General features: G+C 53.9%; 1 protein-coding gene across 5 annotated transcripts; it reads right to left on the bottom strand.

Moving 5' to 3' along the window:
• Positions 1-121: 121 nt before the first annotated feature.
• On the bottom strand, positions 122-27699 carry EML2 (EMAP like 2). 5 transcript variants are annotated; one of them, XM_059666128.1, is made up of 22 exons: positions 27457-27685; positions 24821-25039; positions 24603-24726; positions 24325-24429; positions 22452-22480; positions 22115-22244; positions 18060-18209; positions 17010-17079; positions 16796-16906; positions 15573-15668; positions 14333-14467; positions 13263-13362; positions 11947-12101; positions 11709-11834; positions 9490-9621; positions 6329-6396; positions 5974-6062; positions 5634-5731; positions 4974-5061; positions 4446-4541; positions 2817-2947; positions 122-542 (listed from the first exon to the last, which is right to left on the bottom strand). In XM_059666128.1, exons 1-22 carry the CDS (start codon positions 27602-27604, stop codon positions 417-419), a joined length of 2526 nt encoding a protein of 841 aa, XP_059522111.1. In that variant the 5' UTR covers positions 27605-27685; the 3' UTR covers positions 122-416. The 5 variants fall into 5 exon arrangements, 4 of the variants coding, with proteins under 4 accessions (XP_059522111.1, XP_059522112.1, XP_059522113.1 ...); XM_059666129.1 differs by lacking the exon at positions 27457-27685 and adding an exon at positions 25885-25909; XM_059666130.1 differs by lacking the exon at positions 27457-27685 and adding an exon at positions 25229-25368.
• Positions 27700-27854: the final 155 nt, after the last annotated feature.

The following is a 27854-nucleotide window of genomic DNA, read 5'->3' as shown; positions in this document are numbered from 1 at the left end:
GAACAAGCTTGGTTTCTGTCACTTGTATACGATAAAGACCTAAGTAATAAACACTGTAATCCATGCACACACACATCCCTCATTCACACCGGCCTGTAGACACAATCCATGACACGCCACCTCAGTGCACATGTCTTTATTTCTGGATGATATAAAAGAATAAACTTAAAAAACACCCCAAACCAAGCACCCTAATGGCTCCCACAAAACAATGTGACCCCCTCTTCCCACCCTGATAAATAGAGACTTCTGTCTGTCGGTCCACCCTCCCAACACCATAACCCTCTCTGCTATAGACATACTCTGGGTATATATTACTCTACTCGGCAATAGACATCTCCCGAAAATAGAATTCCAGCCCTGCCACCTGACTCTCCCTCGGCCCCATGTCTCCGGGACCCCTCCCCACCCCCACTTCAGACCACCCGCCACTGCAGTATGCTGGTGTCCTTGCCCCCTGTGGTCAGGGCCATGCTGTCATCCCACAAGAAGGCCACGTTTGTCACATGGCTGCTGTGTCCACCATATTTGTGGCTGTGGGCCTGCGATAGGGAAAAAAAAGAAGTGAAAGGTCAAAAGGGGCAATGCCACCCCAAGTCCTCCCAAGCTAACCCTCTTCTCTTCTGCTTAATAACACACACTCACCCCCCCTTAAGAACAAGGGCAACTGATCTGATTCCTTCAACAGGCCAATGGCGCACACAAAAATGAGTGTGCACGTGCGAGAGGCTGTTCTGTATGACAAGACACGAGACACAGGCAAATGCAATGTCCGGACCTTAATTCAAACAAACCAAGTGTAGAAGGCCATTTGAGGGGAAATTAGGAAAATATGAATACAGATCTAATAATACAGGGTATTAGATTATATTAAAAAATTAATGTTAACCAGTGGGTATGAGCATGGATTTGTAAATATGTATGAATTATCTTTATTTTTGAGCTATAAATGCTAATTTGAGAGGCTAAAAGGTCATATATGGTTTTTCTTTTTTTAAGTAAATGCCAAATATGGTAATAGCTGAACATGGGAAATAGGTACAGAAGGGATCACTGCACTTTTTTTTCACTGCACTGTTTTTTTTTTGAAACATATTTTTATTGATTTCAGAGAAGAAGGGAGAGGGAGAGAGGGAGAAAAACATCAATGATGAGAGAGAATCATTGATCGGCTGCCTCCTGCATGGCCCTACTGGGAACTGAGACCACAACCCGGGCATGTGCCCCCGACTGGAATTGAATCTGGTACCTTTCAGTCCACAGGCCGATGCTCTATCCACTGAGCAAAACTGGCTAGGGCTCTACTTTTATGTCTGCAAATTTCATAATAAAATGCTAAAGCAAATTTCACCTGTTAGAAGCAGGGATTGGTAAAATTAACACCAAGTTTTATGGTAAACACAGGTTATTTGCTGGTGATCTGTGGATGAGTTGAATTTTTCTCAGTGTTGGTAGAAAGATGGTTGCTGACATTTACAAATCGAAGGAATTCACATTAAAATTTTGATTTTCAGCCCATCCAGTGTGGCTCAGTGGTTGAACATTGACCTATGAACCAGGAGGTCACACTTCAATTCCTGGTCAGGGCACATGCCCCAGTTGCGGGCTCGATCCCCAGTGGGGGACATGCAGGAAGCAGCCAATCCATTATTCTCTTTCATTGATGTTTCCATCTCTCCTCTCCCTTCCTTTCTCTATAAATCAATAAAAACATATTTTTTAAAGATCAATGGAAAAGCTCGGCCAGCGTGGCTCAGTGGCTGAGCATCGACCTATGAACCAGGAGTTCACGGTTCGGTTCCAGGTCAGGGCACATGCCTGGGTTGTGGGCTCATCCCCAGTGTGGGGCGTGCAGGAGGCAGCAGATCGATGATTCTCTCTCATCCTTGATGTTTCTACCTCTTTCTCCCTCTCCCTTCCTTTCTGAAATCAATAAAAATATATTTTTTAAAAATCAATGGAAAAAATATCCTCAGGTGAGGATTAAAAAAAAAAAAAATGTCAGCCCTAGCTGGTTTGGCTCAGTGGATAGAGCGTCAGCCTGCGGACCAAAGGATCCTGGGTTCGATTCCAGTCAAGGGCACATGCCTGGGTTGCAGGCTTGATCCCCAGTGGGGAACGTGCAGGAGGCAGCCAATCAATGATTCTCTCACATCATTGATGTTTCTATCTCTCTTTCCCTCTCCCTTCCTCTCTGAAATCAATAAAGATATATATTAAAAAAAAAAAATGTCAGCTCAGTGACCTCATCTGACTTGTTTACTGCTGTACCTATCCCCTGTTCCCAGGCACACAGCAGGTGCTCAGTAAATATTTGTTGAGTTAATAAGGATAAAAGATCTCAAAATTGCAGATGCTCAGAGATTTAGCACTTCAGACTCTGAAATGCATCAACCTTCAGGTTAAGAAAGGCCCTTGGGCCGGAACCGGTTTGGCTCAGTGGATAGAGCGTTGGCCTGCGGACTGAAAGGTCCCAGGTTCGATTCCGGTCAAGGGCATGTACCTGGGTTGCGGACACATTCCCAGTAGGGGATGTGCAAGAGGCAGCTGGTCGATGTTTCTCTCTCATCGATGTTTCTAACTCTCTATCTCTCTCCCTTCCTCTCTGTAAAAAATCAATAAAATATATTTAAAAAAAAACAACAACAAAAAAAAAAAAAAAAAAAAGAAAGGCCCTTGGGGTCAAGCCCACTGCCCTTCTTACACAGTTGGGGAAACTGAGGCCCAGAGAGGGCTGGTGGTGGACCAGGGCTGCCTCAAACTTGCCCCCCTTGTTGCTTGTTACCTCTACCCTGCCAGCCCCCAGAGGGACTCACTCGAGGCTGACAACAGGGGTAGCTAAACAGGTGGACTTTGCCAAAGTCATCAGCTGAAGCCAGCAACTTGCCATCATGGGAGCGCGCCACGGCGTTGATGTCAGTGCCATCCGCTCCCTCGGACCAGATCCCTGTGGGCAAGATAGGGGGGAGTTGGTGGTAAGATGTCAGCAGGAGCCAGGGACCCCCCGCAAAGAGGAACAGGTCCTGACCCCAGCCCCCCCCCCCCCCCCCCCGCTTCCTTTCACTTAGCCTGTCTCTAGCCAGGGATGGGCGTCAGAATGATCTTTTGGAAATGTGGATCTGACCCTGACCCCGCAGTGCTCAGAATCCTTCACGGCTCCCTGGTGGCCTCAGGAGAAAGTCCAGGCTTCTTACCGTGATCCCCCAAGCTCTGCCTGGCCTGGTCCCCCCACTGCTCCAGCCTTGTCCTCACTAGTGCTCCCCTGGAACTCTGCAATGATTTAGCCTTCTTGCATCTCTCCAAATTCCAAGCTCTGTGTCATCTCTGGGCCTCTGTACGTGCTATTATGCCCTTTTGCCTAGAGCCGTGGTCGCAAACCACGGCTCGCGAGCCACATGCAGCTCTTTGGCCCTTTGAGTGTGGCTCTTCCACAAAATACCACGTGCGGGCGCGCACATACAGTGCGATTGAAACTTCGTGGCCCATGCACAGAAGTCGGTTTTCAGCCTGGGCAAGTCTATTTTGAAGAAGTGGCGTTAGAAGAAGTGGGGGGTGTCGGTCGGTCGGGCGATGGGATACGCAGCTCAGGGGAGGCGCATGCGATTCATGCACGAGTTGCTTGCGGATGGGAGAGTTGGAAGGGGTCGACCTCAGCGAGCAACCTCAATCAGACTGAGGACGTTTTTAGCAAAGGCCAGCTTAGGAGTTCCCTAATTAAGTTAATAACAATGGACCTATATAGTTTAAGTTTAAAAAATTTGGCTCTCAAAAGAAATTTCAATCATTGTACTGGTGATATTTGGCTCTGTTGACTAATGAGTTTGCCGACCACTGGCCTAGAGCAAGCATGTCAAACTTGTGGCCCGCGGGCCACATGCCTTGTTTATTTGGCCCAAGTTAGCCATGGAGTTTGACATGCTTGGCCCAGAGACTTCTTCACCGTGCTGGAATATCTCATCCTCCATATTGGATGTCCCTTCCTCCATCACAGACAGGCCAGACACCACCACTGGGCTTCCTTGTCCCTGCCCAGTCTACTTTGGGCTGTCCAGGGACAGGTCAGTCTCCCCCCCGGACTATAAACACCATGATACCCAGGCTGGGGCCACGGTAGTCACCACCACATCCCACAGAGGTGCTCAGGAAGTAGTTGCTAACTGCATTAATGCCTGAATAAAGGAGTGGCTGGGGCCTGAGCAGTATAATTCTCTCTGGACCAGGTGCCACCACCCATCTGGTCTCATTACATTACAGGTCCAGGCGGCCTCAGCAGTCATCTAACACCACCCCCTGGCCTCCTAGAACTCAGATATTGCCCATAGGTGTAAAAGAGTGAGTTTCCTGCCCTGGAGGTAACCAATAGAAAAAGACTGTGAAAGCCACCAGACAGGGATGTTTCTTCAAACGTCTGGGTTCAGTGATACCTTCCCCATTCCAGAACTTACCAAACACCCCAAATCCCAGGACACAAGTAGCTGTGGCCCATTCCATGTTCCTCACTTCATCTGCACTGGTGATCTGCTTACAGGTGGCTGAGTCCCCTGGGGCAGAAAACGGGGGGAGGGATTCAGAGCTGAAGGAACTACTGACTTGACCCACCCATATCCTAGATGGGCACTGAGGCCCAAGGCAGGAGGCCAGGGTCCCAGGGCTGGTTCCGCCTCTCTGGACTGGCCACGGGGGCTGGATTCTGGGGCCTGACGCCCCAAGACCTGAGCAGGGGCATGTGCTTAGAAACCTGGACCCTACCCGTTCAACCAGAAAGGGGAGGACTTGGTGAAAAGCGGGGTCTATCAGGTAGGAAATCAGAAAGCAGGAAACCGACCAATCAGAACAGCCCCTAAATACAACAGTCAGAGGAGAGAGACTTGAAGAAGCCCATGCCTCTCTCCCCTGCCGGAACTCAAGGAAGGCCATGCCAATCACCCAACGCAAATGACGAGGCTGGAGGAGGAGAACTCCAGAGAACTCACAGTACAGAATCTCATAGTCCCCGGAGTTGGTGACGAAGCGGCTGCTGTCCCGGGCCCAGTCCAGGTGGGTGATAAAACTGGAATGGCCCTGCGGGGCGGCAAGGAGCCGAGTTAGAGCTGGAGGGGGCGGGATGAGAACAGGAAGGACGGCTGGCAAAATACAGAGGCACAGTGAGAACACAGAGGGGCTAAAGGGTAGATACACAGGGCTCCGGAGCGTGGGAGCGGGGCCAGGCTCCCGGGGGCGGGGCTAGACAGAAAGGGCTTAAAACACACGGGGAGTTTAGAACACGTGGGCATAGCTAGACACAGAGGGATGGGCTTTGACTACAAGGGGCTACTGGGCTACACGGAGGGTGCTTAGAACGTGGGGGCGGGGCTACAAGGGGAGCTTAGAACGTGGGGGCGGGGCTACACAAAGGGGCGGGCTTAGAACGTGGGGCGGGGCTACACGGGGAGCTTAGAACGTGGGGGCGGGGCTACACAAAGGGGCGGGCTTAGAACACGATGGGGTGAGTGTGTGGGCGGGGCTAAGACTCCTTGAGGTGAGCAGGGCAGTCAGTTGAAGGTTGAAGCTGTGCTCCCTTGAGGTAGAAAACTGGTTAATTCTGCACCCCCTAGACAGGGTGGCGGCGCGGGCCGGGGCCACTGCCCACTCACCGAGCACTTGCCCAGGCGGCTGACCTTGCGGCCGCCTTGGTCCACCTTGTACACGTACACCAAGTTGTCGTGGGAGCCCACCGCCAGGTACGCCCCGTCTGGGGGAGGGGAGGGGGCTATGAGGAGGCACCCAGGCTCCGCCCCCTCCTCGCTCAGATTCAGCCCCCCACTATCCCAGGCTGCTCCGCAGTCCCAAGCTCCATCCCCACTACAGTCCCAGACCTGCAGCCAGGCCCAGCCACACAGGCCCCACCCGTCCCGGTCCCGGTCCCCCTGACGGCAGCTCCGAGGCTCAGTTCCCAGGCCTTGCCTCTCCGAGGTCCCAGGCCCTGCCCCTTACCTGGCGAGAAGCTGACCACTGAGATCTGTTCGTTGCCATCTGTATGGATAGCCACCAGGTCATTGGTCTCCGTGTCCAGCAGCAACCATCTTTAAGGAGAAGGCATGGGAGTGGAGGAGGAGGGTGAGCTGATGGGGGGGGGGGGGCAATCTGTAGGGCCTGAGGGGCTCCAGAAGAAATTTGGGGGAGAGGCTGACTCCAGAGGAATGTTGGGAGATCAAGTCTTGCTTGGTAAACAGCTGGTACCTAACTAATGTTCTCTGTGGACTCTGAGACAGTAGGGAACGGGGGTGAAGGGACAGTTCGGGGAGAGGAGAGCAGAGAAGCCCTCCCCAAATGCCCAATTCAGCCTTACCTGCCAGTCACTGTGCCCACAGCCAGGACAGAGCCACTGGGGTGGAAGCCAGCAGAGCGGGCAGGGTCCTGGGAGGGAGAGAAGAGGCAGGGCTCAGGGCTGCTCCCCACCATCTGGCCATTCCCAGGCCGCAGCCAGGCAACGAGGCTCTCACCTCCCTCTCTGCCCTCCAGGAACCCACTGCCTCAGACACGCTGGGATCAGTCCCCTTTCCTCTAACAAGCCACCTCGAACAGAAAGCATCCCTCCTGTCACTGTGGGTTCTGGATCCTTTCTGACTCCTGTTCGAGTTCCCACAGCTTGATTCATCCAAGATGCTTTACTTAGGTAATTTTCTAGAGTTGAGGCTACTGGGACGAAGGTATCGATATTTTTAAGAGTTTTGATATAACCTGGCCGGCTTGGCTCAGTGATTGAGCATCAACCTATGAACCAGGAGATCACAGTTCAATTCTCAGTCAGGGCACATGCCTGGGTTTTGGACTCAATCACCGAGGGGGGGGGGGGGGGGACAGGAGGCAGCTGATCGGTGATCCTCTCATCGTTGATGTTTCTATCTCTCTCTCCCCCTTCCTCTCTGAAATCAATAAAAAAATATTTTTTTTTTAAAAAAAGGAGTTTTGATATATAATATCAATTTGCTTTCTGCAAAAGTATGCCAACTTATGACCAGGTGTGTCTGAAGGACTGTTTCCCACACCTTTATCTAACACCCAGCCCTGGGTACTATCATTTTTAAAGTTTTGGGGGCATTGGGTTGGTTCACAGGCAGTAGAGAGCACCATGGAATCAGACCTGGGTTCCAAGTGGCTCCAATACCTCCTAGTTATATAACATCAAATAAATGTCCCGCGGTTGTCTCATCTGGTAGATGGAGATCAATCCACACTTTCCAGGATCGTTATAAGCAAGGGGTAAAGTCCTTAGGCTGGTTAGCTGGTAAGACGGTCACAGGAAGCACTTAGTAAAGATCAGCTGTAATTTTAAATACACTGTGACTCTGGCCCAGTAGCTCAATTGGTCAGAGCGTCATCCCGATATGTGAAGGTTGTGGGTTCAATCTCCAGTCCAGGCACATACAGGACGCAACCAATGAATGCATAAATGAATGGAGCATCTCTCTCTCTCTCTCTCTCTCTCAAATCAATAAATAAAATTTAAAAATAAATTATTTTTTAAAATTATAATTACACAGATGATGGGTGAGGGATTTTACTTTTCTGAGCCTATTTCTGAGTGGGGATTTTTCACCCTTGTGAAAACTGAGAGGGAGAAGTTAAAAAGATGATGTGCATAACGTGTTGAGTGGTTTTTCTAGGCATGGTCAGCAAACCACCTAAACTGGAATAACTGGAGGGAGCTCATTACCATCTGCAGATTTTTAGCCTCAAATTCAGACCCCTGAATCAACACTCTGGATGGGGCTTGGGATTCTGCGTTTTTAACAATTCCCAGGTGATTCTGATGCCCTGGCAAGCTGGAGAACTGCTGTGTTCAACTACGGCCTGGCATATAGTAGCTGCTCAATTAGGCAACTGGGATGATTATTATACACGCCCTAACAATTTCCGGGCACACCATTCCTGATTCACAGAAGTTCAAATGCCATCACGTGTTCCAGAACCAGAGGTAACCCTGTACTCTGGCAGCAAAGCCTCAAAGAATCGTATAGGGCAGTGGTCGGCAAACTGCGGCTCGCGAGCCACTTGTGGCTCTTTGGCCCCTTGAGCGTGGCTCTTCCACAAAATACCGACATCTGTGCATGGGCCACGAAGTTTCAATCACACTGTACGTGCGTGCCCACGCGTGGTATTTTATGGAAGAGCCACACTCAAAGGGCCAAAGAGCCGCATGTGGCTCGCGAGCCGCAGTTTGCCAACCACTGGTCTAGGGGATATGAGGAACTGACCTTCCAAAGTCCCACACTGCACAGCCAGGGGAGCTAAAAAACGACACTGCCCAGAATGCCTTGCAGCTATGATTCTGCTGAGATTCGGGTTCGACAATAAGTTGCACTTTTTTTGTTGTTGTTAATCCTCACCCAAGGATACTTTTTCCATTGACTTTTAGAGAGAGTGGGAGGGAGGGAGGGGGAGAGAGAGAAAGAGATCAATTGGTTGCCTCCTGCACACGCCCCAACTGGGAATCGAATCTGCAACCCTGGCATGTGCCCTTGACAAGGAATCGAACCCTTGACCCTTTGGTGAGCAGGCCAATGCTCTAACCACTTAGCACACCAGCCAGGGCAATAAGTTGCGCTTTTGTGGGTTCCGGTAGGCAGAGGCAGAAGCCCCACTTTTGCCACTCCCACTGACCAGCTGGGTCGTGAAAGCAATGACATTTGCTATGCTAGTGAGTAATTACTAGCCTTGACAAGCAAGGACAAAGAGTATCCATTTTTGGTCAGTGAAAATATAGCCACTGTTGGGCCACTCTAGAGCAGTGGCAGTGGTGGGAAACCTTTCTTCTGCCAACAGCCATGTGGATATTTATAACATCATTTGCGGACAAAACAAAATTATCAGCTTAAAAATTAGCCTGCTATATTTGGTCAAACATTTCATTAACGCACCCTGGAGCCTTGGCAGGGCCAGACCAATGATTTCACGGGCCTTTTCCGGCTCACGGGCCGACGTTCCCCGCCCCTGCTTGAGCGCAACAGTCCTACAGAACCTTCTGCAATGATGATGTTCTCTATTGCACTTTCCAATATGGGAGCCACTAGCCCCATGTTTGAAATGAAGCTAGTGCAACCAAGAACTGAATGTTTAATACTATTTACATTTTAAAGTTAATTTAAGTGTCAACAGCCACATGTTTTGGACAGTGTAGTTCTAGAGCCAACGCTGGCAGCGACCACAGCTTCCTGGTTCCTGGATCGCAGCTAAAGCGACGGCAGTTTCTTGAACTCAGCGGTTCCTGGCTCCCCACCCTCCGGACTGTGGCAGGACAGCAGCTCCCCTGGAAGGTCGGTTCGATGGCATTCTGGGCATCCTTCCAGTTGAGGACCCTCCCCTCCAGCCCTTCCCAGCGAGTTTGTGAGGGTTTGAGTCTATGAGGGAGCGCTAAATCCTCTGCTTAAACAGACGGAGCGTGGCTTCCACCTGGTGCCCTGAGTCCTGACCCACCGGGAAGGGGTGTTAAGTCCCCTGTGCCCTTACCTCGATGATCCTGCTCCACAGGGGCTGGTGGGACTCCACGCTCCACAGATGCACCAGTTTATCATGCCCGCATGTCACAAACTGGGCCCCGCTGGGGTGCGTGGCCAGGCCCCACACCTCTTCCACGTGGCCCTGGCGGAAATGGGAGACAGCAGATTGGAGACCACAAATCCTGGCCCTTTCCCCAAAGCTGATGCCAGAAAGAGGAGCTGGACTAGCCCAGCAACACGCCTGCCCACAGGTGACCCAGGGAAGGCCTTTCCCAGTGTCTGAAGGAGGCTGTGACAGGGCAGACCTGTGCTAGTGTGTGGCTCGAGGCAAAAGCCCCCCCCCACCTCCAGTTCTACTTCCCAGCTTGCACAGTGGGAGACAAGAGAACAGACGGGTAGGAGTTTGACTTTGGGAGTCAGCTGGCACCCAGAGGGCTGTGGGATCCCGTGTACCCCGCCTGGGGGGTCTGCCTACAGCTCTCTCTTACTGACTGTGGCAGTCACCTGGGCAGGGGACTTCTCTTGGGGCCACAGTTTGACCTTCTGTAAAATGGCGCTAATCACAGTGCTGGTGTCTGACTCAAATCATGGAGGGGAAGAGCATGAGGCTAGAATAAAGTGATTACAAAGTGGAAGTGGCCATTACTATTGTTTCCAACATAGACTATTAATATATTCTTAATTAATAATAAGTCATTGCCTTGGCCGGGTGCTCAGTTGGTTAGAACATCATCCCAATAAGCCATGGTTGTGGTTTTGATCCCCAGTCAAGGCATGTATAAGAATCAACCAAGAATGCATAAATAAGGAGAACAACAAATCAATGCTTCTCTCTCTGTCTCTTCTTCTCTTTCTCAAATCAGTAAAATAATAATAATGTTATTAACATTAATAATATAACTATAATAATTGGTATCAATATAATAGTAATGCTAATAATCTAATTAGAATATAATAAATCATGTAAAATATTGATGATATCATTAGGGGTCTCTAAGGTCTATTCTGGGGACACCTAGACGGTCCCTCCAGCCTTTGTTCATCTCCTTCTATGGAAACTAGAGCCAAAGAGGGGATCTAAAGGCAGTGGCATGGATTTCAGCTGGCCTGTCATCGGGGAAAATGATGGAGGGGGTGAAGGAAGGGGGCCGCTGGACAAGGAGCAGTTTTGGCCAAGACTCTTTGAGCACCTACTCTGTGCCAGGCACCATTCCAAATGCTGCATGTGAACTGACCCACGGAATCATCACAAAACCCCGTGAGGTCAGCCGCTCTTCCCCAGGTTCATAGAGGCACAAAGAGGTTTCTCACTGGCCTCAGATTACACAGCTCACGAGTGACAGGGCTGCGATTAGATCCCAGGCAGCCACACCCAGAATTCATATTCCTGACAATGGCACTCTACACCTTTAGGGAAGTGGGGTTGCTAGGTGGGGGTGGGAGGGTGGCGAGAAGGTTTGGGCACTCTAGAAGGGAGGAGTGAGCGTTTGAGCTGCAGGAAGAAAGGCAGGCCGGCTCCTGAGAGGTACGTGGCACCTGGAAGGTACGTGGCCCAAGGTGTGTGCAGCCTGTGTGACACCTGCCATGGCCTTACCAACAGGAAAGGACACTACGCTCATCAGAAGAGCCGGGCAGCTCAGCGGGAATGGGGTTCTGGGACCCCCTGCTGTGCTAGTTTGGGGAGGGGTCCTGGGTCAGGGCTGGGCTCAGAGTAAATGTTAATTAAATAATTATTGATTGAATGGGTTAATGAATGAATAAACGGATGGCTAGATTGACATGTAAGTGGGTAGGTGAGTGTAATGGACAGATGGAGAAGTGTGGATGGTTGGCTAGAAGGATGGATTGATTGATGAGTGAGTACTTGGATAAAACAGGGTGACTGAATGGATGAGAGATAGATGGATGGGTGCCAGGAAGGAAGGAAGGGTGGATGGCTGGATGAATGGACAGATGGGTAGATGTGTGGCTGAGGAATGAAGAGGTGGATGGATAGACCAGTAGAAAGGTGAGTGGAGGAATGGATGCGGGTAGATGGATCAAAGGGTGGATGGGTGGAGAAGATGTTAGTTCCGATGGTTATGGAGCAGGAGCAAGTAAAGGGAAGGAAAATGGTGTTTTCCAGGCCAGAGGAAAGGGACAGGGCAGGGAGGTGAGGAAAAACCAGACAGGGAAGAGATGAGAGGCGGCGGGCCAGGGGCGCGGGCAGGTGCAGAAGAGAGAGCTCACCTGGACGAGCAGCGAGAAGCCCGTGTGAACCGAGCCCTGCAGGATGCAGTTGCGGGTGGTCCCCACGTACAGCGTGTCTCCCCGGCCCTCTGCCACGGTGCGCACGGGGCCAAAGTCCTCGGGCACCTGGGCGGGCAAACGCGGAGAAGGGAGGACACAAAAGGGGTGGGGCTGGGAGTGACGTGCTGGGGAGAGAAGGGGTCCCCTCACCTTTGAAGGAGCCCCTCCCCCTCCTCACCTCCACCTCCTGCAGCTTGCTGTAGTCAGGACCCCAGAAGACCACCCTCCGATCGCGGCCGCCTCCAGACACCAGCGTCCCGTCCCGCAGGGCGCAGAGCCCAAACACGCCACCATCGTGGGCGCCCGGCACCACCTGTGTGATGCGGTTTCCACCTATCGGATGGGCAGGGGCAGGGGTCAGCATAGGGAAGCTTCCCCTGTACTGACCCCCCAAAGCACCTCACACTCTCAATCCTGCACCCAGCCATTCACCACCTTTCCTTCTATCCACCCTTCCACTCACCTGTTCCAATACCCTGCCATCCATCCATTCAACCATCGGAACTAACATCTTCTCCTCCACCCTTCCACCCTTTGATCCATCTACCGGCATCCATTCCTCCACTCACCTATCTACTGGTCTGTCCATCCACCTCTTCATTCCTCAGCCACACATCTACCCATCTGTCCATTCATCCAGCCATCCACCCTTCCTTCCTTCCTGGCACCCATCCATCCATCTCTCATCCATTCAGTCACCCTGTTTTATCCAAGTGCTCACTCGCCAATCAATCCATCCTTCTAGCCAACCATCCACACTTCTCCATCTGTCCATTACACTCATCTACCCACTTACATGTCAATCTAGCCATCCGTTTATTCATTCATTAACCCATTCAATCAATAATTATCTAATTAACATTTATGCTGAGCCCAGCCATTGGTTAGAACAATAAACTCATTTATTCATTTATTCAGTAATCAACCCACTTCCTAGAACAATCCAGTCTTCATAACACATTCATCTATTGGCTGAGATAATCAATCATTCATCACTTTATAGATCCACTGAAAAAACTTATTCATTAATACAGTCATACATTAGGGGGACAACCATTCATTTTTTTAGTTGTCTATTCACCTAATCATCCAATATTAGGTAGGACAACATTCATTTACTCAATTCTTTTATTCATTTACTCATTCTTTCATTCATTGGCTACCCCTTCATTCCCTCATTCACTCATTCATTTCTCTGGGACAAACCACTTTTCCATCTATCCATCCATCCACAACTAGGTTAAACCATTTATTAATAGTTCAAACTTGATCCCTAATATGGGATTTGCAGAGAACAAGGGTGGGAAATAAGTGAAGATGTCACGGAGGTGGGATATTGGAGCTGAGCCTTGATGGGGGTGTTGGAATTGAACACGTAAGGATTTAGCCTGTTTAATCATACATTCCACACAGCAGAGTCAGAGGAAGGGAGACACAGCTAAAGGGGGTTAGGGAGGACTGGGTTGGGGGCCAAACAGGTGGGATGACACTGACCTTTGCCCCAGACATAGAGGTTCCCTCCAGAGTCCCCGGTGACGACATCGCCACCCTCCAGAAAGGTCACACACAGCACGTACTTGGGTTTCTCGTGTTTCTAAGGTGGGGGAGGAGGGGAAGGTGTCAAGGTCGCTGAGCTGGGTGGCCTCCCAGGCTTACCTATCGTCCAGGACCCTCCATGCTTTTGGGTGAGGACCTGCGTGGAGCATCCCCACCTCCAACCCACCTCCATGGAGTGCTCACGTCATCCAGTTTCTGACCCCATTGTCTCTTTCCCGCCCCTGGACCCACTTCCTGCCTAACTTCTGTTCCCCTCTCTGTCCTCAGTTTCCCCTGCTCTCTTCCCCTTGGATTCCCCTCGCCCCTGACCCTCACTCCTCCCCTCTCCCTCCTTGCCTTCCTCCCCATCTCTGTCTCTACGTCATCCTCCCAGCCCCGTCCCACCCTCTTCCCAGTGTCTCCAGTTCATCTCCATCTGTGCCTGGTGTTCTCAAGGCCTCTCTTTTTGGGGTGAAGCCCCAACTCCCACCAAAGGCAGGGGAGCCCCATCGGAAGTGCCCCTGGATCTTCTCTCCTGGGCCCTCTGCTTCTCACTGGATTTCTGCCTCGGTGCATGTTCCTCTCCGCCAGTCGGCCTCTGACCTCTTTGTGGGTCCATAATATTGACAGCCTATACCAGTGGTCGGCAAACCGTGGCTCGCGAGCCACATGCGGCTCTTTGGCCCCGTGGCACGGGCCACGAAGTTTCAATCGCACTGTACGTGCGCGCCCGCACGTGGTATTTTGTGGAAGAGCCACACTCAAGGGGCCAGTTTGCCGACCACTGGCCTATACTATCTGCTAGGAGCTGCTAAACTCGTCACCCCACTAATCCTCACAATTTCAGTGTTAAGGAGGATCATCAGATCGCTGCATCCACCCCATGGTATAGAGGACACTGAGGCCCCGGCAGGCAACAGCGCAGCCTCTGGGACCCTCGGGAGTACCTGTTGTCTGCCTGGGTGTCCCTGCCTGCCTCTTTCAGGCCCAGCCTGTCCTCCCCGCCTTCCCCCCACCCCGGCACTCACCTCAAAGAGGCCCTGCCGCTTGCTCAGGCTGCCCCCCTCCAGGCTCCAGAAGTAGATGTGGGATTTCCCGCAGGTGATGATCACAGTGGGGTCGGTGGGGTGGAAGGTGGCCACCAGCACAGCGTCGTTGGAGCACTTTGGGGAACGGGGGATCTGAATGAGGTCCTCAGACCACCGGAGCCGCCACACCCACCCCACGCAGGAGCGCCCCGCACAGCGGCGTGGGTTGTGCACTGCGCACCAACTTGTCTATCTTTCCTCTCCGGGCAAAAGGCACAGGAGGCAGGGCCCACCAGCGAAGCCTTACTGGCGTCTTCATTTACCTAACAGCAAGGCACCAGGACAGCCCTACTGGGCACCTAGCACCGTGCTAAGCACTTTACATTTATCCCCAGGGCACCCTATGAGGTAAGGCTCATCCGTGCCCCCCTATTACACATAAGGAGCGAGGCTTGCCTGGCTGGTGTGGCCCAGTGGCTGAGCACCGACCCATGAACCAAGAGATTGCAGCGGTTCAATTCTTGGCCAGGGCACATGCCCAGGTTTCGGGCTCCATCCCCAGTGGGGGGCATACAGGAGGCAGCCAATCAATGATTCTCATCACTGATGTTTCTATCTCCCTCTCCCTTCCTCTCTGAAATCAATACAAATACATTAAAAAGAAACAAAGCAGAAATGAGGCTCAGAGAGGTGACGTTACTTGCCTAAAGCCACACAGCCAGGTAAGCATCGTGTTCAGCATCAACTCACATAGGTCTGACCCCAGAGCCCAGCCTCTCAACCATTACTCCTTCCCCAAACCGTGGGCCCCAATCCAGAACCCAGGTCTCCGACCCCCAGCCCAGCACTGGCGTGTGACCTTGGACAAGGACTTCTCCCCTCCACCGTGCCCAAGGCCCCTCATCTGGAAAGGAGGCCACTGCCCAGGGATGCAAGTCAAGGTCGGTCTTGGACCCGGCAGGACTGTAGAGTCAACAGCCACCTCACACCAACCCTTCTGTTGGGCCTGGTCCACCCACCCCGTATCCCAGCATCAAAGCCAAGGCCCTACAAGGAAGATGCTTCCATTTTACAGATGAGGCAGCTGAGGCGCAGAGAGGGCAAGCCCAGAGTCACCAGCCAGCAAATGCAAAGCCAGGGTGTCAGGGTGAGCCTATCTCATACCAGACTCCTAACCACTGAGATCCAGCCGGTCCCCCCGGGGCACCCCGAGGAGGAGGGATGGGAAGGGTCACCCCACCTTGCTATCCACCACCTTCGCCTCCTTGGTCCAGTCCCACACGGAAAGCACGTGGTCGTTGGATTCGTCCACCGCACAGAGCAGGTTGCCCCCGTTCTAGGAGAGAGGGGCAAGGTGGGTCAGGATCCACCCCCCCAAACTCCCCCCACTGGGGCTCTTGCCACTCAGACCTGTTTTAAGATTTGCAAAGGCTCTGGCCCACGTTACATCAAGCACATGAAAATACACTCCCTATCCGGGAGCCATACACACGTTTAAAAGGTTTCTATAATTTTCCCTTTGAAACGACGTGTCCCTAAGAAGTGTGTCTAATTTGCCCTCAGTTACAATTTCTCTGCAGTCATCTTGCAGTCAGGAATTCATACCGAGACCATCTAATCTCCATTTTCCTATGAAATGCCTTTTATGTATATGAAGTTAAACAAGTAATTAACTTGACAAGATATTTTTTCAAATCTTTAGTTAAACACAGGTTAATTTTGATTTTGCAGGATCCCTCTCTCTCTCTCTCTCTCTCTCTCTCTCTCTCTCTCTCACACACACACACACACACACACACACACACACACACGGGCAATAAAATCGCTTTTTTCCTCCCAAAGCTCTCAACTGTCTCGTTAGGACTCAGGAAACCTGTGAGGCTCTAACCCAGGGCTTCTTAACCTGTCTGTGGGAAGACTGGTTGTTTTTTATTCCCCGATCCCTGACCGACCAACACTTTGGTAAAATAATGATAAAAATGTAAAATATGGTTTTAAAAACAACACACCACCATACTTGGACTTGGTGTGGGAATGTCAACTTGCTCTACAAATTCCTAAAGGCTTACTCTCAATTGCTTTACTTATCTTGCCCAGACCCGCCAACACCCATCTGGTTACAACAAGGCCCACCTCCCTGGACACTGGCCTGAAAATGCCTAAGGAGTCAGGGCCCTTGGAGAATGAAAGGTGGTGTGAGAAGCAGTGCAACAGCGTTACCTGATCTACAAGGGATCATGGAGGAGTTTGGGGCAATCGGGACCTACGGGTTCCCTTCATAGAGGCTAACAGAGCAGGTCTGTGAAGTCCCAGAGATGGGTGCCCAGCCCGGAGGGCCTGAGTGATTCCGCCAGGAGCATGGCCTACACCCGTGACATCCATCCCCAGGGGCCAGCGGGAAGGTGCTGTGCTGGCTCCAGATTCTGGGGGTGGGGGGCAGGGGAGGGTGGGTGCAGGACTTACCGATTTGGAAAAGCCCACACAGCACACAGCTCTGTCAAACACGCCCAGGCCCAGCACGTGTAAAGTGGAGAGAGAAACTGAGTCCCAGACGCGCACATGGGGTGGCAGTGGCTGCAGGGAAGAGAGGCCTGTTACCTGGGGCGGCCCAGCTGCCTGCCCCCCCCCCCCCCGAGACCCCACTCGTCTCCTGGTTCTGCCCTCGTCACTCCGTTACCTTCCCTTCCTTAGTGGTGCCTGCCACCTGTCCAGTGGCAATGGTGACCATATCAGGGTGGACAGCCAGGCTGAAGAGAGAGAGGACAGATGGACAGGGCTCAGTGGGAGCGAGGGCGGCCAGGAGCCCCCCCGACAGCATGCCACAGTCGTGATGCCTGGTTATTCATTCTACAGTTGGTTGACTGAGTTATTTAGTCAATAAACAGTATCAATAAAGAGGTACCAGCTCAGAAGCAAGACCTGGGCCCGTGGTCTCACCACAAATGTACCACAAGTGCCACAAATGGCCAGGAGAGGGCATCCACTTAAAGGGGCAGCCACTGCCCTGGCTGGTATATGCAGTGGTGAGGGTGTTGGCTAGCAAACTGGAGGGTCTCAAGATCTATTCCCGGTCAGGGCACATGCCCAGGGTTGCAAACTCAATCCCCAGTGTGGGGAGTGCAAGAGGCAGACAATCAATGATTCTCTCATCACTGATGTTTCTGTCTCCCTCTGCCTTCCTCTCTGAAATCAATAAAAATAAATCAGTAGCCGAAACCGGTTTGGCTCAGTGGATAGAGCGTCGGCCTGCGGACTGAAAGGTCCCAGGTTCGATTCCGGTTGAGGGCATGTACCTGGGTTGCGGGCATATCCCCAGTAGGAGATGTGCAGGAGGCAGCTGATCGATGTTTCTCTCTCATCGATGTTTCTAACTCTCTATCTCTCTCCCTTCCTCTCTGTAAAAAATCAATAAAAAAATATATTTAAAAAAAAATTAAAAAAAATAAATAAATAAATCAGTAAATAAGTTAAGTAAAAAGAAAAATAAGTGGCCACACCAAGTAGGTCCAACAGACGGCTGGATTATCTGGGGTGCCAGCTAGAAGTTTTCAAAGGAAGTGAAATATCCAGGCATTTGAGAAAATTAACCAATATTTGAAATATAACCAATCCACACTCTTCCCCTCTGAATTCAGCCAGCAGGCCACCAAGGGCCCAGCCCCCACCCACCCCACCCCCAATACTGTCCCCAGCAGCATCTCTCTCCAGGCCCCCTCCCAGGCCTCACCATTTGATGTCATCGTTGTGTCCCAGGTAGTGCCGCTGCCTCTGTTCCTCCACGCTGTATAGCACGGCCACGGAGGCCACGAAGTACACTATCTCCCCCGTGGGCAGCAGGTAAAGGTTGGCGCGGCAGTCTCGGCCCCGGTAGCCATAGCTGGAGATGCCCGGGCTGGTTAAGGAGCCTGTTTGGCATTGCGTGTGCCGACAGACTGCCGAACTCAACCAGGTAACAGGAGGTGGGTTTTCTTGCTTCCAACCTTCCCCCCTCGGGGGCTTGAATGATGGTAGGCCCCCAAAATTATGTCCACCCAAATATTAACGCCAGAACCTGAGACTGTGGCCTTACTTGGAGAAGGCGTCTTTGTAGGTGTAATTGAGGATTTTAGGATGAGATCAGCTGGGGTGGAAAAGGCCATGTGAATCGACCTCTGAACCAGGAAGTCTGCTCAAATCCCGGTCAGGGCACATGCCCGGGTCACGGGCTCAATCCCCAACGTGGGGCGTGCCGGAGGCAGCTGATCAATGATTCTCTCTCATTGTTGATGTTTCTGTCTCTCTCTCCCTCTCCCTTCCTCTCTGAAATCAATAAAAATATTTTTTTTTTAAAAGAAAAGGTCCTGTGAAAATAGAGATTGGAGTGGTGCAGCTACAAGTCAAAGAACTCCTGGGGTTGTCAAACAACAGCCAGCAAAAGCTAGGAGCCAGACATGAACAAATCCTCCCCAGAACCTTGGAGGGAGTGGCCCTGCTGACCCCTTGCTTTGGGATTTCTGGCCTCCAGAGCTGTGAGAGGGCTTTCTGGTGTTTTAAGCCACCACGTTTGCGGTCATTTATTACAGCAGCCACGGGAAATTAATATCACTTCCTGCCCCCCCTCTCCCCCACGGGGATGCAGTTAAACCCATTCACGCTAATTCCGCTTACACCCCCCCTCTTCTCGAACCTTCCTATGGGTGGGTCCCACCTCACTTAGAATCAAAGTCAAAGTCCTTACAAAAGCCCAGGCACGAGGCCTAACCTGATATGGGCCCTGATTCTTCATTCCTCTCCCCCTACTCAGCTCCGGGCCCAGGAGCTGTCCTCCCTTCTCACCTCGGCGGCTTTGCCCTTGCTCTTCCCTCCACTGGAGCCCTCCTCCCCTTCAGCTCTCATGGCCCCTCAGTTCCTCCCGCCCTCTGCTCAGTTGTCAGCTCTGGAGGAGGCCTTCCTGCCCCTGCTCTCTGAAACTGCAAACTCATGCACCCTCACTGCCGCCACCCCTCCCCGCTCCATCTCTGTGCTGTGCACTCACCAGCATCTAATGCTATCTGTTCAATTATCTGCAATTATCTGCCTCCTCCGCTAGTGTCCGCTCTGGGAGGGCAGGGCTGTCTGTCCATTTTGTTCACTGCTGTATCCCCCATGCCCAGATCAGGGCCTGATGCACAGCGGACATCCAGGGGTGGCAAAAGTAAGTGAATAATAATAAAAATAAACAATACAATAATTAATGAATAAATAAGGATACAAGAATAAACTGATTCACATCCGCATCACTATAAACCTACTTTTACAGCTCTCCCTCCCCCGTATAAATTCAGTACCTGCTGAAGGAATGACCGACTCTCCCCTGTTGAGAACTTCCTGTGGCTCCCCAGGACTCCTAGGAGAAAGCCAAGCTCCTCCTCCAGCCTGGGTGGCCTCCACTCGGCTCTAGCAGGGCTCCTGGCCTCCCTGGACTGTTTTTAGAGTTCCTCAACATGCCAAGGTCATTACCACCCCCCAGGCTGTGGCAGTAGCTTTCCCTTTGCCCAGTACATTCTACCTGCCACCCTTCTTAGCTGTCGCTGCCTCCTCCAAGCTGCCCTCAGGCTCATCCTCCACGGCACTTCCCCACTTAGTAATTATCTGGTTGACTTGTTAATGGCCCCTGCTCCCCAGTGAGACTGAGTTCCGTGGCCGGGCACTCGGGGCTGTTCTGTTTACGTCTGTAACTCCTCCTCCAAGAAGCCCTCCCTGACCCCCAGGCTGGGGCAGCTGCCCCCTCAGGGTTCCCCCATCCCAGCCTTGCCCACTCTGAGTTGTCACTGTCAAGGTGTCTGTCCCCACACTGGACTGTGAGCCCAGGAGGGCAGGCAGACACTGTCACAGTAATTACTGGATCCCCAGCCTCTGGCCCCAGAAAATGTTCAGAAAAGATTTGAATGAATGTCAACATGTATATCCCAACCCCACCGGAACTGCTCCACCTCGAAGCCATTTCTGAGATGGGAAAGGAGACCCATGCGGCCGTCTGCTCTCAGCTGCCTCTCATCTGATGCTCTCAAGCTCATCCTGGCATGACGGCTTGGTGTTCCTAGATTCCCATGGGTATTTCCGGCTGCCTCGAGGGCAGTCTGGGCTCCAGCATCCCTGCCTCCTCCAGAGCAGACACCAAGGCCAAGAGGAGAAGACAAGGTTGGGTCCCATGGATGCTGATCCCAAGCTCCAGGGGGCTTTTGGGAAGAGCCTGGGGTCTAGAGTCAGAGTTCTTGACTCAGATCTATGCTGACTCCCTGGGACAGGGCTTAGTCCCCTCTCCCAGCCTCAGCTTCCTCATCTGGGAAGTGGTGGTAGTAACTCCCAGCCTGCAGGCCTGAGAGCTCTGGAGGCCACCGGTTGTAAAAATGCTCAATTCCGCCCTAGCCGGTTTGGCTCAGTGGATAGAGCGTCAGCCTGCGGACTGAAGGGTCCCGGGTTCGATTCCAGTCAAGGGCACATGCCCAGGCTGTGGGCTTGATCCCCAGTAGGGGGCATGTAAGAGGCAGCCAATCAATGATTCTCTCCCATCATTGATGTTTCTATCTCTCTCTCCCTCTCCCTTTCTCTGTGAAATCAATAAAAATGTATTTTTTTAAAAAAAATGCTCAATTCCACAAAAGAGAAGGACCATATCATTCAACATATTTAAACATCAAATAATTCAGAACAGCCGGGCTGGTGTAGCTCAGTGGTTGAGCATCAACCTATGAACCAGAAGGTCATAGAGCAGTGCCTGGCATGTAAACGTTCAATAACGATTAGTTGTTATTTTATAATCCCTATTTATGGGGCACATGTTACAAGCTCAGCACCTTTACACCTCGCTTCACAGCCCTCCGAATCTGAGATCATGAAACCCATTTTTCAGAGGAGGCAACTTAGAGCCAGAGAGGCAAGGTAACTTGTCCAAGGGTCACACAGCCAGCAGGAGGCTGGGCTGGGGTTCAACCCATTTGTGCCAGCCTCCGCAGACAGCGTTCTTAACCATTACCACCTTCTATTCGTCAAATACACCACGCTCACTCTGGACACAGAGCCCTTGTGCCCGCTGAGGGCTCTGTTTGGAACATCCGAGTTCTTCCTAATTGTTCAACTCACAGTCCACATGCCCGCTCCTCAGAGAAATCGTTATTCCCCTTGGATGAGCCCAGGACAGTGGTCGGCAAACTGTGGCTCACGAGCCACATGCGGCTCTTTGGCCCCTTGAGTGTGGCTCTTCCACAAAATACCACGTGCGGGTGCGCACGTAAAGTGCGATTGAAACTTCGTGGCCCATGCACAGAAGTCGGTATTTTGTGGAAGAGCCACACTCAAGGGGCCAAAGAGCCGCATGTGGCTCGAGAGCCGCAGTCTGCCAACCACTGGCCTAGGATACTGTACTCCCAGCTTTTACTACTAGCTGAAATTATCTTGTTTATTTAATCACTGGCTAATGTGCTATCCTGTGTCCCCCACCCCAGCTTTAAAAGGTTAGCCCCGTGAACCAGCTTGCAAATAAATAGAAGAGAATCTGACATATGGAAGGCACCCAGCAAACATTTTCTGTTTCAGTGAATCATACAAGGTCCTTTCAGTGAACCTGCCTTCAGTTGCTCCCTCCGCCTCCAGGTCATCGTGACCCCTCAAGCCTTAGGGGCGTGGGAAGCCCCGCCTTCAGTACAAAGACAATTCCATGTGCTGTGGTCCCACCCCAGAAGGACCTCTGTCCGCTCCTGACTGGGGGATGGGATGTGAAGGAGGTGGGGGGGGGGCAGGGGAGGGATTAAAGCAAGAGGATACACCCAGTCCAGCTTGAGTCTGCAGGAAGGCAGCTCGGAGCGCGTGTCCAGGCTGTAGGTGGGCACCAGCTCATCCGGGATCAGCATGGGCACAGGACGGCCCCTCAGGAACATCTTCACGGAGCCCTCCTCTGCCAGGACACCCCGAGAGGTCAGGTGCTAGCACCAGCCCCCACCCCCATTCCCTCTCCCCTTCAGGCTTCACTTAAAAAAAAAAATAGGTGGGGAAACTGAGGCCAGAGAAGCAAAAGCCTAGTAGCCAGGTCCCCAGACCTCCAGCTTCGGGGGTCTCTCCCGAGCAAGCCCCCAACCAAGCCCCGCCCCCTCTGCGCACTTACCCACGCTGAAGATAGCTTCTTTGGTTTTGCTGTCAGGACAGAAGAAGAAGGAAAAAACAGTTATCCTTTTTATTAGGGAGCAGTTCAGAAAAGGAGGGGCACCGCTGCTTCGCCCCACCGCACCCGGGAGGCCTCTGATGAATAAAGGACCGGGGCCGCGACAGGAGCGGAGCGCTGCCTCTCTGCAGGCCGTGTGCTTTGCTCGGTTGATCGTGCAGAGCCTAAGACACAGGCCCAGAGAGGCAGTGATCGCCAAAGATCACACAGCACGAGGCGGCAGGCCCGCGATCCTGGAAGAGGGGAGTCACCGGGGACCCCTCCCTCCTAAACAGCACGCTCTCCCAGCGCTCCCCACCCCCACTCCCACAGCGCCCCAAACTTCCAGCAGCAAGGAAAGCCGTGAAGGTTTCAGGGGAGGGGCGTGTCTCCCCGTTCCCTCCGTCGGCGGAAAGGAGTGATGCTCGCGGGCCTGGGTCCCTGGCGAGGGGGACACCTGGGACTCAGGCCCCGGGAGCGCAGAGAGGAGGGGGGTCTGCGAGGGTCTCACCAAGCTCCAAAGCTACTCATGGCGGCGGCTGGCGGAGCTCCGGGACCGGGGGTGGAGCCGGGACCGGCCCCGCCGCTTCCGGCCCTGGGAGGCGCCCGCGCCGCCGCGCCCAGCCCCGCCCCGCCCTCCGCGGCTGACCCCGGGAGCCGGCGGGTCACACTGGGTCTCAGGTCCCAGGCGGTGGGTCCTGATACCGGGTTCTTTTTATGGGGGGGTGGGGAGGGGAGGGGGGAGTGTTGTTTGAGAACATGGACTCGGGGGCGTGTCTGCCTGCGTTCAAACCCCAGCCCCGCCACTGCCTCGCAGCGTGGACAAGTTGCCCAACCTCTGCCTCGGTTTCCTCGTTTTTAAAAGGAGGATAATAGAGCACCTACTTTCCGGGGTGGTTGCAAGGATTAAATTGGTTCATTCATGTTAAGTGCCTGGAGTAGTGCCTGCACAAGTCTATGTATGTGTTTGCTGTTATTTGAATGGTGTTGAAATGTGTGTGTATTTTAATCCTGTCCCTGCCTTACTCTCACGCCCCAGGCCTGACCACGCCCACGGCCTCCTGGCCCCGCCCAGTCCTTCGGTAAGGCCCCGCCTCCAGGAGTTGGCCACGCCCGACATTCCGATCACACCCACTGGACTGATCCTGCCCCTGAGTTGATTGCTTCTTGACAACTGACCTCCCCGCCTCGGGTCCCGCCAGGCATTCGGACTACGACCACTTTCACGTGATCCAGTCCTCGAGTTGAGTCCCTCCACATCCGGAGATTTGGCCAGGCCCACCTACGACCGCGCCCGTTCCCGCGGGGCACTGACCCAGGCTCCGCTCCACCCGGCTTCCTGCGTCTGACTCGTCCCCACCTGGTCGCAGCCCCAGGGACCCCGGCCCCGGGTTCTGATTTCGGCCCAGGCTGACATGCGGGCCACACCCTCAAATTCCAATCACGCGCCTACCTCTGGAACCCCCATTCCCTGCAGAAACTCCACCTGAGACTCAATGGGAATTCTCCTTGACATTCATTCATTAGCCCACAAACCCAGCTCCTCTCTGACCTCTGCCCTGGCTCACCCAGGAGACCCGGACCATCCACGCCCATGTTCTAATGGGGCCCCTGAGGGCTTTAACCACGCCCCTCGGCGTTGGCTCCGCCTCTCCCGGCCTTCCGTTTCCACCATGCTATCTCAGACGGGTCCCTCCAGGCTTCCGGCCCGGCCCCCGTCTTCTGAACCAGATGATCTCGTGGCCTGGGGCATCACCCTAAATTCCCCATCCTTTCCGATGCCTATCTGAGGTCTTGGCCCCACAGTCTGTGACCTGTCCCCGCCCCCGACACTCACCCTTCCTTTTTGGCGCTACAATTGCTGCTAGAGGATGTGGTGCGGCTGCGGGGGTCTTCGCGGCGCACCGAGGCGAGGCGTTCTGGTGACAAGTAGCGGCGGGCACTGTGAAGACGACAGAGCACACAGTAGGGGCGGATCCTGGGAGGCCAGCAGGCGACAGAGGGCGGAGGGCGAGGACCTCTGGGCACCGTTCACTACCGGAGTTGGGGCACATGCGTCCATCCCTCTCCACAAGGTCTTAGAGGAGGCGGGGGACCCCAGCTGCTGCGCCTTACCTGTGCCGGGAGGTGGCCTCCTTCTTGGGCGAGGATGGGGACGTGGCATAGCCACCCACGCGCCGCGGGGGTCCTGAGCCATTGAGGGGCGTCCTGGTGGGAAGGCCTTTCAAGAGCTGACACACTAGAGAGATGGGGGTGAGGGGGACAGAAGCAGGTGAGGGTGAGGTCCCAGTCCGGCCCCTCCCTATCTCAGCCCCCCGGTCTAGCGAAGATACCCGAGGCTGTGGTGCCCAGGCGCGGAGGCGCGCGGCCCTTGGGGGTGCTCCGCGCGCGCAGCGCAGCGCCCTGCTCCTCGCACGCTCTTAGGCGACGCAGCGCGTCGGCCAGCGCCGCCTTTAGGACCGCCAGTTCGTCTTCCTGCAGCTGCAGCCGCTGCTCCAGCGCCGACACGCGGTCGTCCACCTCCATGCCGCTCGTACCGGACAAGTTGTCATCTGGAAGGCAGGGGAGAGCTAGCTGCGGGGGTCACCCAGGACCTCCAACGCCAGAGGGGTCCCTCCTGCCATCCCGGGTCTCAGCGGGGCCGGCCACGCTCCCTTCCTCTCCCGCAACCAGCGGCTGGGACGCTTGGAGACGGGCCAGGAAGAGGGCCCGAGCGGGAAGGAAAGCCCCACGGCTCTCACCCCTTGCCTCCTCGCTCTTCTCCGCTCAGCGCCCTGGAGGTGTGACCTTAGGGAAGTCCCCTCCTCTCCTCTAAGCGTCTACGCATCAATAGACTTTCGACCCTGGTTTTAAGATGCTATGACTAAGATGCTAAATATTTATGAGTGATATCAGCGCTTTAAAGATGGCATCAACTTATTCCCGGTGACACCAATGTTCTAGAATTGATTTCTAGAGACTATCAATATTTTATCGCGAGGACTAAGTTCTCTCTCTCTGTTTCCAAGACTCTCCAAGCCAAAAGGTCATGCCTGGTCCCTCCTCTTCCCATTCTGTCCCCACTAAGGGGTTGGACCCTAGCGCCGCCTGCAAGGACGGGGTTCCTGCGCCCCCTGGCGGCAGATTTGAGGGTTGCAGTTAGCGCATCGCAGACCCAGGAGACCCAAACTCTTTTTTTTTAATCGGAGCTTCTCTCCTCTGTTCCTCGCTTCCTCTGTTCCCCTTCTTTTTTTCGCTTCTGTGTACCCCACGTCCTAGATTCGTTTCTCCTTCTCCTTCCAGCCCTTGGGTGCAGCCAAATAACTCCTCCATCGCCCCTCCCGCCCGTTTCCCCGACATGGGAGGGGCGGGCCACCCAGGTGGTCCCCCCTTCCCCGTCCTCTCAGACCACTCATACCCAGACTCATTGCTGACAACAACCGAGGAAGCCCTGGCTCCCAGCCGGGTGGGGTTGAAGGCGGCAGCATTAACAGGGACGGGGCGTGGAGGTCGCATCTGCCATCCCGAAGCTGTAGGCTGCCCCACCCGCCCGCTGGTCTCCGCAGTGCAGCTCTCGGCCCCTCCCTTCCCTCCCCCCGCCCCCGGGGGCCCAATCGCCTGCCGGACCTCACCCGCCCTGCCCCCTCCCACTGCCTCTCTGGTCCGGTGCCTGGACCTGCAGAGGAAGGTGGGGGCCTCTCAAGGTCGGGCAGGGGGTGAGGGGGGAAAGAGCTGTCAAGGCTTGGAACTCAAGAGGAGGGAATCCCAGGGTCCCGCTGGCATCGCATATGCGAAGGAGGAAAACTAAGGACGGAAGTTGGAGAAATATACAGACACTCTCCAGAGGTCACACAGCCAATAGGTGAGGGGCAGGAGGGCGCAGTCACCTCTTTGTATTGATCCCCATTTTTCTACCATTAATAGTAGTATAGCAAAAATGAGATCTGCTATAGAGGGTTTACATGTGGCAGGCACTGTTCATGCAAAAACGCTTAGCAACATTTCAATTTTATGGTACCTAATGCTCCCAGCAACTCTGGCAGTTGTGCTACTATACTCATTTTAGAAGGAGGGGAGGGAAGGGGAGACTGAGGCTCAGAGAGGTTAGATTACTTGTACATGGACACACAGCCTTCCAGCAGCGGAAAAGGTACTCAGCCCTGTCACTCTGCCTCTTAGAGAGGGAATGGAGGACAAAATGAGCCAGCATCCTGACCCTCTGCCAGCTGCAGTGGTCCCTGTCCCTGGGGTGTGCACCCAGGGGCGCAAGCCTCTAAACTGGAAGAGGGCCCCCACCCAGAGAGGCCAGCTGCATGCTGAGGCCTCGGCCTGCCCCCACCAAACCATGACTCAAGTCCTCTGATCCCTCCAGACCATCCCCCCACCCTCAGCCCTTCTGCCCAGGGACCAACCCTCAGTGCCCATTTCCCTCCCATCTCCCCTCCCCTCTGCCTCCAGCACCCCTCATCTGGGCCGGACACCCACAATGGCCCTTCTGGTATCATACTCATTTGTCTAGGGAGAAGAAGTGAGTCCTAATGGATGGAAGGTGTGGGGCCTAAGGATTTGGGGGAGGGGGGGTAGTAAAGGTGAAGTCCTCTGGTGGTCCTCCCAGGTCCCACACCAAGTCCACAGCCAACACCAAACCCCACCCTCCCCTCATCTGTCTATCCCTCTGCCAGGGAGAAGCGGGGTGTCCCAGAGGATTGAGAGGGGAAAGGGGGACAGAGTTCCAGACCTCCAGGCCGTTGCCTCTTCAACCCCAGAGGGGAGGGGGGGAGAAGAGGAGGGTGGAAGCGGGGGAGGGGGGTCCGGGATCAGGGCTTTGAGGACCAGGGACCTTGCTCTGGGGTCAGAGTCCTTCTGCGAGAGAAATGGAGATCTTCAGCAAGGGGCGAGGATGGGGACTTGGAAACAGGAGGTTGGGGCAGGAGGAGATGGGTCCAGCGCTGGGCAGGGCCAGGGTCGGAAGGGTGGAGAGGGTTCTCACCGTTGCAGTATTGAAGCAGCGAGGACGTGTCATAGAGGCCGCAGAAGGCCGGGCCGCGCTCCGCCATCGCCCCGCCACAGCCACCGCCGGAGCCCCCGGCCCCAGCCCGGGCCCGGTCCCCACCCCAGGCCCTGCCTCCCGTTGCCATAGCAACACCCTTCTTTCCAGCATCCCCGGCACGGCCCGCCCGGCATCAGGCGGCCGGCGCCGGGCCTGGCACCGGGGTCATCCCTCAGGATGCCCAGAAAGGGGGGGGGGTGTCGGGACACCCCCTGCTAAGCCCCCCAACACAATCCTCAAGCCCGGATTGGTTGGGTCGAGATCCCCCACCCCCGGTACCGTCTGGTCCAGCCCACAACCTGCGCAAATTCTCTCTAGATCCCCACTTGTCTGTTCAG

This window comes from Myotis daubentonii, chromosome 15, assembly GCF_963259705.1.
Source record: "Myotis daubentonii chromosome 15, mMyoDau2.1, whole genome shotgun sequence".
Taxonomy (NCBI): Eukaryota; Metazoa; Chordata; class Mammalia; order Chiroptera; family Vespertilionidae; genus Myotis; species Myotis daubentonii.
Note: the sequence above shows the minus strand (reverse complement) of the source record. Positions and strands in the feature narration are given on the sequence as shown.